Source organism: Oryctolagus cuniculus, chromosome 11 (assembly GCF_964237555.1).
Source record: "Oryctolagus cuniculus chromosome 11, mOryCun1.1, whole genome shotgun sequence".
Taxonomy (NCBI): domain Eukaryota; kingdom Metazoa; phylum Chordata; class Mammalia; order Lagomorpha; family Leporidae; genus Oryctolagus; species Oryctolagus cuniculus.
The window spans coordinates 17,855,824-17,869,394 of NC_091442.1; the positions used below are offsets into that span (position 1 = coordinate 17,855,824).

Below are 13,571 nucleotides of genomic sequence, written 5' to 3' on the forward strand. Positions count from 1 at the left end.
CGGCACCAGCACCCCAGGTTCTAGTCCCGGTCGGGGCACCAGATTCTGTCCCGTTTGCTCCTCTTCCAGTCCAGCTTTCTGCTGTGGCCTGGGAAGACAGTGGAGGATGGTCCCCAAGTGCTGGGCCCTGCACCCACATGGGAGATCAGGAAGAAGCACTTGGCTCCTGGCTTCAGATCAGTGCAGTGCACCGGCCGTAGCGGCCATTTGGGGGATGAACCAACAGAAGGAAGACCTTTCTCCCTGTCTCTCTCTCTCTCACTGTCTAACTCTGTCAAAAAAAAAATTTCTTGGGAAAAAAAATTCTTTAGGATTAAACCAAAATGTGGTTTCTTGTTAATACTTCCCCTGTATGAGGACAACAATTTCTCTGGAATATCAGTTGGCAGCAGCTAGAGTTAGACATACAGCAAGGTGAACAGTATAAAGTCACTGCTGCTTGTGATTAACATGACAGACTGAGGGGCTCAGTGGGATCTTAAGACTTATAGTGCCATAGACATCAATAGTGCATAACATTTTTTTCAAGTGTTATTATTGCAGCAGACCAATAAATTCCTAATACTTCCTTGCCTTCAAAAGCTGTCTTACAGAAAACTCCCACTTCTAAACGCAGGATCCAAAGAGTCTAAGTGACTTTACTAACCTCTTCTTCCTCTAGTTTTCGTTTCTTCTCCTTCTTGATGTCTTCCGTTTTAATTTTCTTGGGCTTATAATCAGCACTAGAATGTGGAACATAATATGCAGTTAACACATTTATGACTCAAGAGTTCTCACCCACAGGATTAGGGACTTCAAACTATCAGAATCACAATAGGCAACTGGGTATTCTATCATCACATAACAGGGGATACCATTGTGGTGTAGCAACCATTTCTGTCCTAGCTGCTCCAATTTCTATCCAGCTCCCTGCAACTGGCCTGGAGAAAGCAGCATAAGATGGCTCAAGTGCTTCGGCCCCTGCCATCTAGATGGGAGACCCAGATAAGCTCCTGGCTTTGGTCGGGACCAGCTGTGATTGCTGTAGCCATTTGGGGAGCGAGCCAGCAGATGGAAGATGGATCTCTCTCTGTGTGTCTCCCTCTCTCTGTATAGCTCTTTCAAATAAATAAATCAATCTTGAAAAAAAAAAAGTGAGAGGCCAGCACTATGGCACAGCAGGTTAACGCCCTGGCCTGAAGCACCGGCATCCCATATGGGGGCCAGTTCAAGACCCAGCTGCTCCACTTCCAATCCAGCTCTCTGCTATGGCCTGGGATAGCAGTAGAAGACAGCCCAAGGCCTTGGTCCCCTGCACCCATTTGGGACCTGGAAGAAGCTCCTGGCTCCTGGCTTTGGATCAGCGCAGCTCCAGCAATTGCAGCCAGTTGGGGAATGAACCAGCAGATGGAAGACCTCTCATTCTCTGCCTCGCCTCCTCTCTCTGTGTAACTCTTTCAAATAAATAAATCTTTAATAAAAAAATTCTAAAAGAGTAAAAATCAACTAATGCAGTTTCTCTGTGTATTATGGATATATAACAGATTTACTTTGAACAACTTCTTTTATTTTAAAAAGCCAGAGTATGAAGAAATAATACTCACTCATCCTCATCCCGAGGTCTCTTTAATGGCTTTATATCCTCTTTAGGAGGTGCAAAATAGCCATCATCTTCAGGTTCATCCTTAATTCGTGGTGGACTACAGAAGAAAAAAACTTGCTAGTCACTGAATACTAAAACATATTAAATAATACAAAGTAGACATATATCATCTCACTTAAAGAAGTTAATTCAAGGATAACAACATGTATTACAAAATTTCCCATGATCATTTTTTCCTCAATTCTCACTATAATCCTATGATGTACATAGTAGGGTCTTCATTTTACAAATAAATAGGGAATATTAGGATTCAGGATCAGGTCACTATTTTTTTCCCACTGTATCTTAGCTACCTTCGCAGAATGACCCAAACCACCATGTCTTCCTGCCTAACATGAAGGATCTACTATCACTCTGTTTCCACAAATTATTTCAGCTGATAGTTCTAGTAATTCAAAGGCTAAAATGTAGCTTTATAGAAAAAGAATAAAAATCTTTCTCAAATTTGGTACCTTAAAGTTCTAAAAATTTGGCAATAATGTACATGTTTATCCAATTACATGTGGAAATAACTATGCTAACAAAGTAAAAACAAAAGAAAAGCACATGATGAGTGGCCCAGAACAAACTTAAGCATTCTAATCAAATCTATTTGTTGTTCAGTTTCATACTTAGAAGTCTGCTTACTTCATTCACAGAAGAGTACCTCACCACCTTTGGTGTTTGCACACTTTTAGTTTAACAAGATAATTCTCTTAGACAACTATCTAAAGGAGATAGGAACAAGTAAAAAACAACAAAACCGAAAACCATAGGGACCAGCAATTACTATCACCTTGGAATGTTTCCAGGCTGGACAAATCTCTTCAGAACTTTTCTACTCTAACTTAGTACAGGGAATGGCCTCCCTACATGAAGCTGCTATCAAGCTGGCTTCAAGGAATAAACATCCAGATTCAGCTGCAGAGTACATTCAGAATTTCAAAAGTAGATGCGGGGCTAGCACTGTGGCGCAGCGGGTTAACGTTCTGGCCTGAAGTGCCAGCATCCCATATGGGCGCCGGTTCTAGTCCCAGCTGCTCCACTTCCCATCCAGCTCTCTGCTACGGCCTGGGAAAGCAGTAGAAGATGGCCCAAGGCCTTGGTCCCCTGCACCCGTGTGGGAGACCCAGAAGAAGCTCCTGGCTTCTGATTGGTTCAGCTCCAGCCATTGCAGCCAATTGGGGAGTGAAGATGGAAGACCTCTCTCCCTCTCTCTGCCTCTCCTCTCTCTGTGTAACTCTTTCAAATAAATAAACAAATCTTTAAGGAAAAAAAAAAAAAAAAGAGTAGATACATCCCCTGCTGCCCTAACAGCATGCTAGATTCCCTTGCTTTTAACAGCACATACTGTTCAAAGACATTAGCTCTCCTAAGTATACTTCCCAAATGCCAATTTCTAGAGCTATGTTCATCCCCCAACCACTTAGACACCCGAGGGTTCAGAAGGAAACACTGCCTTTTAGCCACTTAAGAAATTGCTAGATCCTAGGATTGTCACAAGTGAAGTTTAAAACATGTGGGAAGGGTTACTAGGCCTGAAGGAAGAAATCCTAAAACTTACCAGAAAATCATGTTCCAGTGAAGCATCTAGATTCTTCACAAATACACACATGCAAGTTAGCAAGCAGTACAGCAAAGTGAACACAGAGACCACTGCCTCAAAGTAGGGTGTATTTCTAATTTTTAATCCAGAAAAATCTAAAAATGAGCCCATGACCACACACAAAAAGTCCAAAGAGCTCTATTCATAGCTTAGTATTATTTGGTAAACGTTCTAGGCGGTTTCTTGGCAGAGATTAGCTACCCTGTGCCTTGATCATCTTATCTAAGAAATCAGAATTCCTAGGGTAGCTTGCAGCTCCAGTGCTTCCTGGATTTTATTATTCTGCATTCCTAGAACAGTTACAAAGCATGTCTGAAGAACGTATTTTTTTCTCCTTGTCTAAAGGATTCAGAGCTCATGGCAAAATTCTCAAAAAAGTTAATCAAATGAAAATTAAAGTTGAAAGTTTCAAGGAAGCAAAACTCCCAAAACTCTTGAACCAAGTCAATAATGCAAAAAACTTTGAACTTCTAATAAAATTATTCTGTCACTTAATGCAGTGAGGATACATGATCATAAATGTCCAATTTTTTAAAACTAGACGGGAATTTCAGACTTATTTTAGGGAGTTGAGGCTGAAGAGGAAAACAGAATCATAGAGTAAAAAAATAGTTCAAGAAAAGTGACCTCTAGGTTATACACATTTTCCTCTCCTTTTAGAAAACAAGTTACTCAATTTCTACCCAAATCTATACCCAGTGCTAAACGTAGGTCAAGTAAGTATCTATCCATGAAACTTGCAATATTACTAATAAGGAATCCACAGAATAGGTGATTTTCAGGAAACATGGTAATTACTACTGAACTGATATTTCTTTTTAGAGTGATATAGTATTTTGGAATTAGACAGTGAAGAGGTTACACAGTCTTATTAATACACGAGACAAAACTGTATAGTTTTTAAAGTGTCTGTCAACTTTCTCCATTCAAAATAACCTGGAAAAAGCACTGGTCAGTCTCACTAAATGACACTTCAGAAATGCTCCAGTCTTCTCACTGCTGATTTCCTGGGAGTCATTTGGGTGGCTATACTATTGTGTTTGGGTTAAGCCCAGACAATACAACATGAGTAGCAGGGGACATCTGGCCCTACAGGGTCCCCAGACAAGATGGAGCCACAAAAGCAGAAGACTCACCTGGAGAAGCCATTTTCCTTCTCCTTCTTTATTTTTGCATCCCCAGAGGCTTTCATCTGAAAAGCAAAACAACAGTAACTGATTAGTAACTTGAAAGGATAGATTTGAAGAAACCTCTTATTTGAGAATAAAAGCCACCAACTCTTATAGCATCTTGATCCTAGACTGGCTCTTCTTGATAACAAAACCAAACCGATGGATTAAAGGTCTTGATATTTTTCTAAGACTTGTTTTGACAATTCTGGGTGAACCTGTCCAAGTTATTGAGAAAAGCTTCCTTTCAAAACAGCAGTCTTTTATCTCTAAGTGATGGCAGCTTCCCTTTCCCCAATAAATATTTTCCACTACTCAAAGGATCTGCCATTAGCAGTACAGAGGAAACAAAACCCAAAACCAGACAAGAACCAAAACAAAAATGAATATTCTACTACACACAGACACACACACACACACACACACACACACACAAAATGTCTCTGGAAAGACACAGAACATAATCAGTACAGTGGCTGCCTCTATGAAAAATAGGGGACAGGGAGTCATGGGTGAGAGGGAGTTGTCTTTTTCACCGTAGTCCCTATTTCAAACTGACTACATTTATCAAACATCAACATTACTTTTTCAAAAACTAAATTTTTAAAAATAATCTTTTTTTTTAAATTACACAGTCCTATTCATTCCCAGCCAGATGAGCCTAGACATCTGAAGAAGGTATACACTGGTTTTGTGACCAGAAGTCACAAAGGGTATCAGCATTGTGCTCGCTTCGGCAGCACATATACTAAAGGGTACCAGGCATTACCAAATTTTCACCAAGAATGACTCTTCAATTAACAGAAGAACAACAAGGTATTAGGTTGTCTCTCAAAAAAAGAATGAATTTTCCCTAACAAATAAAACTGAAATTTCTAGACATCCTATACTTTCAATTAATCCACTGGTAATATAATAAGTTAGATATAATGGATAGATTTAGTGTTTACATACTGGTAAATAGTTTGGTTTTCATGGTTTTAAGTCTAAAATTGGTTTGAAAATCTGATAGAGACCTTTTCACTTCAAGGCCAATGGATCCTGCTATTTAATTCTTTTTTAAAAACTTTTTAATGATTCTAAGAATATGATATTCCCTTCCTCCCTCTCTCACCCTCCTTCTCTCTCCCTTTTCTTTCCTTCTTCCTTTTTTGATTTTGAGATAACATTTTTAATTTACATTACATTACAAAGGCTTAATGCCAATTAAGTTTTTTGTTGGTTTTTTTTTTTTTTTTTTGACAGGCAGAGTGGACAGTGAGAGAGAGAGAAAAAGGTCTTCCTTTGCCGTTGGTTCACCCCCCAATGGCTGCTGCGGCCGGCGCACTGTGCTGATCCGAAGGCAGGAGCCAGGTGCTTCTCCTGGTCTCCCATGCGGGTGCAGGGCCTAAGCACTTGGGCCATCCTCCACTGCACTCCCGGGCCACAGCAGAGAGCTGGCCTGGAAGAGGGGCAACCGGGACAGAATCCGGTGCCCCGACCGGGACTAGAACCCGGTGTGCCGTCACCGCAAGGCGGAGGATCAGCCAACTGAGCTGCAGTGCCGGCTGCCAATTAAGTTTAACAAGTGAAAATCAAAAAGACCCAAGTTTAGTGGGAATATAAGCAATGACTATAAAAAATAACTGAATGGAAAAATGATAATTTCACTGATATACAATAAATTTTTAAGTAATCACAGATTATTAAAACTAGAGTAGTGGGGCCAGCATTGTGGTATAATAGGTGAAGCCGCAAACTTCAATGCTGACATCCCATATGGGCATCAGTTCAAGTCCTGATTGCTCAGCTTCTGATTCAGCTCCCTGTTAACGGCCTGGGAAAAGCAGTGGAACACGGCCCGAGTGTTCAGGCCCTTGCCACCCTCATGGAAGACCCAGATAAAGTTCTTGACTTCTATCTGGTCCAGCCCTAGCTGTTGTGGCCATCTGGGAAATGAACCAGCAGATGGAAAAATCAATCTCTCCCTCTTTCCCTCTGTAACTCTTGAAATAAATAAATGAACCTAAGAGGGGAAAAAACAAAAAAAAAACTATGGTAGCATAATATTTAACCACTGGCTTAACAAAGGTATAAAACAGTTTTACTGTTTTAAAAGTAAATAAAGCAAAAATATATTGCACATCCCTTTCTCCTCCACTGCCAAGACTGTACCTTTTCTTCCTTTCGTTTCTCCTTGTCTCTGTCTTTGTGTTTGTCTTTATGTTTTTCTGAGCTTCCATCTTTGTGTTTTGTTTTCTCCTTCTCTTTGTGTTTCTTTTCAGAATCTTTATGTTCACTGTAAAAAATAAGCACAGTTAGCCCAGAGAGGGACCATTTGGGTTCATTTCATAATATTAACTCACATGATATCCCAAGATAACATGAACCATTGAAACTTATAATGGTTTACATAAACAGTCCTAACCGAAAGTTCAAGCAGAGGCTCTTGAATACATTTGACTTTCTTTGTCTCCATTTACTATTTTTATTTTTGCAAAGGAGCAAAGGATTCAAATAAGAACATAACAGGACATTTTTTCTTAAATGACAAAGACTATATAGAAAGATCCATCTATTTCTACAACATTCTACTATCTAACAACTACAAGGAAAGCTCTACCCAGTTATTCATATTTGATATAAGAGAGTTAAAACCAACTCACCAAAAATGCATTTGATGGCTCTGTGCCAGACTCAACACATATTACATATGTAGCCAAGTAAGGGCATTGTGGGGTAAGCAGACCAACACTGTGGATGGTTCCTTTTAGCTCTAGGTTCCTTCTGGCTATAACTATGAAAGGCTACTCACTTCTAGATGGCACTTTGAAATCTTCCTTGTTTCCTCACAATAAAAAAATACTCCAGTTAAAGAAAAGGCATGTTTCTGTGCTAAATGTTAATAAGCCCCACTAGATGTGTGGGGCCACTGGGGACAGTGCTGTGGCGCAGCGGGTTAATGCTCTGGCCTGAAGCGCCAGCATCCCATATGGACGCCGGTTCTAGTCCCAGCTGTTCCACTTCCCATCCAGCTCTCTGCTATGGCCTGGGAAAGCAGTAGAAGACGGTCCAAGTCCTTGGGCCCCCGCACCCACATGGGAGACATGGAAGAAGCTCCTAGCTCCTGCCTTCAGATCAGCTCAGCCCCGGCCATTGCGGCCACTTGGGGAGTGAACTAGCGAATGGAAGACCTCCCTCTCTGCCTCTCCTCTCTCTGTGTTACTCTTTCAAATGAATAAATAAATCTTTAAAAAAATACAAAAAGGTATTGCTCTTTGAGAAGTCAAATATGACATTACAAGGCAAGAGCCATTAAAATGTTCATACCTGTTTATGCTGGGATCTAGTTCCTGGAATTTCTCCTAGGGAAATAGCATTACATATAAAGATGCTTGTTTTGGTGCTTCCCATGACAAAAAAGAAAAACAAAACAAAAAAAAATCCCCCAAGAAACTGGATATAAGTTAAATGATTAATGAAGCTAGAGTGTGATATATGAAAATACATAGCTCTTATGCTATGATTTGTATTACAAATATAAGGAAAATGTTTACCAGAGATGAAAGAAAGTACATAAAATCATTGCAGCTGTATAAACATATATACTGTAAAAGACTAAAGGGGCAGGAAGCAAAAACCATAAGCTGTAGTTTAAGGTGGCAGATGACTCTGAATGACTGTTTTCTTCAGCCCATTAGGGCAGGCAGTCAAGGAGCCTTGCTCATTTCACCAACTAATGTATTCAACAAGTTAAAGAGCTCAAAGGTAAGTGCTCTGAACTGGAGAGCAAGCAGCACCCCAAGTTGATAGAAGAGTCAGGTCTATATGCCTTTCCCACCATATACTGTATTTCCCATACTTAGCATCTTCAAACAGGAAAAAACAGACTTTTCCACCAATGAGTTGATTAGGCAATGCTCATCCCAAGAAGTTTACTCTATAAGACATTTATTCTGAACACTTGATTACACAGACGAAAATAATGGTATCCAGTTAGGCAGATCCATATAACCTGCGTACATCTGATGTGTACAAAAGTAGTCACAACACGAGAAAGATATTGGGCTAAAATCAAGCAGAAACTCTTAAATATATCCAGAAAGACAGATGGAAACTAAGTAGAAACAAGAATAAGAACCAAGTACTGGCACAGATGTGGGGGAAGATGGGTGGACAGCCTTGGCCCGGAGCTGTGGCATACTAGACTAAGCCTCTGCCTGTAGCACCAGCATCCCCTATGGGCGCCAGTTTGTTTCCCAGCTATTCCTCTTCCGATCCAGCTCTCTGCTACGGCCTGGGAAAGCAGTGGAAGATGGCCCAGGTACTTGGGCCCCTGTACCCACATGGGAGACCCAGAAGAAGCTCCTGGCCCAGCTTTGGATCGGTCCAGCTCCGGCTGTTGTGGCCATTTGGGGAGTGAACCAGCAGACGGATGACCTGTCTCTCCTTTTGACTATCTGTACATTTTTGAAAAAATGCCCATATTCTCTCTTGTTTAGATACTCCTTTCTCTACATTGCTCTCACCGGGCTGTTATTTATTTATATGTGCCACAAATTCACATAAGCTCAAGCAAACTTTTCTTTTAACTCAAAGAAACATTTTGACAAAGTTTCCCCACTATGCTGTTTGTTCTTACCATCAGTATGACCATCACTTTTCAATGTGTTCTCATAATGTGGTTTTACCAAACTGCAATGCTATATCAAAAAACTCATTATTTGTTGTGTGAGAGAGAAGGATAAGAGTTCTCAATTATATTAACATTCTTATTACCAGTTCTCCTTTACTTTTTTTTTTTTTTGACAGGCAGAGTGGATAGTGAGAGAGACAGAGAGAAAGGTCTTCCTTTGCTGTTGGTTCACCCTCCAATGGCCGCCGCGGCCGGCGTGCTGCGGCCGGCACACCGTGCTGATCTGAAGGCAGGAGCCAGGTGCTTCTCCTGGTCTCCCATGGGGTGCAGGGCCCAAGCACTTGGGCCATCCTCCACTGCCTTCCTAGGCCACAGCTTAGAACTGGCCTGGAAGAGGGGTAACCGGGACAGAATCCGGCGCCCCGAGTGGGACTAGAATCCAGTGTGCCGGCACTGCTAGGTGGAGGATTAGCCTACTAAGCCATGGCGCTGGCCTCTTCTTTACTTTTCCAGCTTTAGAATGAGGGTCACTCAACCTAGAACTTATTTATATAACTATATATTCATATATATATGTATATGTGTGCATATATACATACACATACACACACAAACACACGAAGGGCGTTTTTGTTGTTTTTAAAGATTTTTATTTAAAAGGCAGAGTGACAGAAAGAGAGGGAGATCTTTAATCCGCTAGTTCACATCACAAATGCCTCCAACAGCTAGAGCTCCAGGAACTCCATCCAGGTCTCCCATGTGAGTAGCAGAAGCCGGATCAAAAATATGGAATAGCTGATACTCAAACCAGGCATTCCAATATGGGATGTGAGCATCCCAAATGGAACCTTAACCTGCTGTACCATAATACCTGCCCCAGAATTAATTCTTCAAAAGCTTACACACATACAGTCATAAGCACACTGCTGTGATAATACTAGCAGAAAGTTCTGAGCTTACTATTCTGTTATAAAAAGCACTATTTTGTTTTTTGAAACATCAGCTGTTAAGCAATCATCTCTGCAAGTTTTTGCCCAAAAGCAAAAAATTTATAGAGATAACTACCCATAATATTGATGGGTGGATATTTACCTCCCTTGCAAAAATATGTGGAAAAAACCTTAATCTCTAAGCAACCACTGTTCTTGGTGTTCTCACAACAATTATTTCATTCAATCCCCACAATAGTCATGTGAAGTATGGTTTATTATCCCTTATATTAACTTACAAAGTGGCTGAAAGACATTACCAAAAGTTACAATGCTAGAGAGAAACAAGATGGAATCTAAACTTAGCATTAACATTTCCGACTTAAAAGCAATGCCTACTACATTGATACCATTACATTTCCACTAAATCAACATCTACCACTTAAAACAGACTGCTTTTTAGAGACAAATGCATTACAAGTCTTAGATTTGCTATATTAAAATCATTACTTTACCATGAAGTAGAAACTTTCTAGAACAGAACTTAAATACCTAAAAAGATTAAACCGTTGGGATTGCTTCTCTTTTCGCCTTTCCTTAAAAACCATCTGTGGCTGATTCAAGAATCTAAGTTCAGAAATACTCCATTTTCCTTTACCTTCTTTCCTTGTTCCCCTTCTCAATGAAAGCAATTCTTAGAATATTAGTCTATTTTTATAGAAAACTCCTTTTCTGTGAGCCTGGCATTATAGTGTAGCAAATTAAGCCACCATCTGCAACACTAGCATCCTATATGGGCACCAGTTTGAGTCCCAGCTGCTCTACTTCCGATCCAGCTCTCTGCTAATACTCCTGGGAGGGCAGTGGAGGATGGCCCAAGTTCTTGGACCCCTGTACCCACATCAGAGAGCCAGATAAAGCTCCTGGCTTTGGCCTGGCCCAACTCTGGCCACTGCAATCATTTGGTGAGTGAACAAGCACATGGAAGACACCACTCCCCTATCTACATCATAACTCAGCCTTTCAAATAAATAAAACAAAAAAATAGGGAAAACTGTTTTTCTGACCTTTTAGCAACCATAGCGTGAGCATACAGCCCTCCAGTTTTTAGCTTTGTTTTCTGCTATCATGCCAAACAGAGATTAGGGAAGAGGAACCAACAATGACAAGGCAATGAAGCAGTTTCTAGGCTACTCCAGGAAATCAAACATACTTCCTGTTTGCTAACCAGATAGAAATCTACAAGAAATTCAAAGTTATTCCTAAAATAGTAAGCCCTGTTGTAGGCTGTAGGTATAACTAATCACAACACCAGAATGGGATAAAAGGATGCTTGCTCAACAGTTTGAGATATAAAAGAGGTTTGGATCTTTAAACCAGTTCAACTCAGATGCTTCAGGGTAAAGAAAGCTTGTAGCATTCCACTGGTGACAGAGAAATTTGGATTTAGGGCCCAACCATAACACCTATGAACACAATATTATTAGCTCTACTCGTAAAGTGTTGATCCTGACTCAAAAAATAAATTAAAAAAAAAGGGGAGAAAGGGGAAAAGAGAGGAGAAGAGATGAGGGGAGAAGAGGAGTCCAATTCTTCATCCTTAATGACACACTGGCAGGAATGTTGACAAATAGCAAGCCCCTCTGCTGGTCTTTTCTAGGAACCTAGCAAAGTAATTACCTGCAGTAGCACAGGCAGTAGGCTAGAAGTCAAAGTCCTAAGATACAAAACATGTTTACAGCACTGCCATGTAAGTCAGAAGCAGGATATGGTCAGCGGCAGAAAATGGAACCAATGTGCGATCGGTCAGGGTGACTCATCATTAGGGATCTTCTAACATGTCTTACCAAAAGGTTTAAAACATCTTTTACAATGGTTTAAGGGCAGAACCGTTCCAATGACAGTGAGATGATGGAAATTTTTTTACTAGTGTGAAAGTTAAGTTCATGTATTGATGACTACCTGTTTTAAGTGATGTTACCCTTAATTTTACACAATTCTGCCACTTTTCCATACACAACAGATACAGTATGTTAAAGTCACAAAACGGGCTGTAAAACAACTGAAGGCTACAATACTGACCAGTTTGGAGGCTAGAGAAACTTCAGCTAAATAAGCAAACTAAAGTCGAAGGCTTAACACTAATCACTAGAAGTAACTCAAAGGTGAGACAAACACCCAGTTTTTTTTTTTTTTTTTTTTTTTTTTTTTTTTTTTTAAGATTTATTTATTTATTTGAAAGAGTGAAGCAGAGGCAGAGAAAGGTCTTCATCCGCTGGTTCACACCCCAGATGGCGCAATGGCCAGAGCTGCACCGATACGAAGCCAGGAGCTAGGAGCTTTTTCCAGGTCTTACACATAGGTACAAGGGCCCAAGGACTCTGGCCATCTTCCACTGCTTTCCCAAGCCACAACAAGCTGGATCGGAAGTGGAGGAGCCGGGACTCAAACCTGTACCCATATGGGATGCCAACACTACAGGTGGTAGCTTTACCCACTATACCACAACGCTGGCTCCAAACACACACATTTTAAGAATAAGTTTAATCTGGAATACTCTGAAGGCCAAAATACACAGTATTGTTCCTAGAACTTTGTAATAGTCATACTTGAAGATGAAATATGAATTTACCCTCGAAAGCATGAAACACTCTGAGAGAAAACACCCAATTATTTGTTATACACAAATGTTAGCTCTCTGACTCAGGGTTTGTGTCTATCCGGACATAAGATTCTACCACATCAGCACAGTCCAGACAAGGAAAGTCAATGCTAAAGGACACATGGAAACGACTGAATTACCTTTCCAGCATGTTGATGCCCACTTTTGCTTCAATTAGCTAAATTCCATTAATAATAATAATCCAGGGGAATGGTAAACAATTATTTTTTAAAGTGCTGGTGGTCGCTGGCGCTGCGGCTCAATAGGCTAATCCTCTGCCTTGCAGTGCCAGCACACCGGGTTCTAGTCCCAGTTGGGGCGCCGGATTCTGTCCCGGTTGCCCCTCTTCCAGGCCAGCTCTCTGCTGTGGCCCGGGAAGGCAGTGGAGGATGGCCCAAGTCCTTGGGCCCTGCACCCCATGGGAGACCAGGAGAAGCACCTGGCTCCTGGCTTTGGATCAGCGCAGTGCGCCGGCTGCAGCACGCCGGCCGCGGCAGCCATTGGAGGGTGAACCAACGGCAAAAAAGGAAGACCTTTCTCTCTGTCTCTCTCTCTCTCTGTCCACTCTGCCTGTCAAAAAATAAATAAATAAATAAAGTGCTGGTGGCAGGGCCAGCGTTGTGGCGTAGCAGGTAAAGCCGCAGCCTGCAATGCCAACACCCTATATGGGCACCAATTCACCTCTTTGTTGCTCTACTTCCAATCCAGCTCCCCGCTGATGGCCTGAGAAAAGCAGCGGAAAATGACCCAAGCATCTGGGCCCCTGCCACCCATGTGGGAGACCTGGATGAAGCTTCTGGTCCCTGGTTTTGGCCTCGCCCAGCCCTAACCATTGCAGCCTTCTGGGGGTGAACCAATGGATAGATGATCTCTCTGTTGCTCCCTATCTCTTTCAAATAAATAAATACATCTTTTTAAAAAATAAAAGTAAATAAAAGTGCTAATTGCAAGACCTTTCTGTGACTTCTG

The 13,571-nt window shown here is 41.3% G+C and overlaps 1 protein-coding gene across 2 annotated transcripts in view; it reads right to left on the reverse strand.

Annotated features, from left to right (window-relative positions):
* The window catches only part of TOP1 (DNA topoisomerase I), a 98,240-nt gene that overhangs the window by 43,945 nt on the left and 40,724 nt on the right, over nt 1–13,571 (reverse strand). The window contains exons 4-7 of one of the 2 annotated variants that reach the window (XM_008274436.4): nt 6,551–6,674; nt 4,364–4,419; nt 1,584–1,679; nt 647–722 (exon numbers count right to left, since the gene is read on the reverse strand). In XM_008274436.4, the coding sequence (XP_008272658.1) occupies nt 647–722; nt 1,584–1,679; nt 4,364–4,419; nt 6,551–6,674 (352 nt within the window). Of the gene's footprint in view, nt 1–646; nt 723–1,583; nt 1,707–4,363; nt 4,420–6,550; nt 6,675–13,571 lie in introns of both variants that reach the window. The other variant, XM_070051842.1, reaches the window with a different exon arrangement.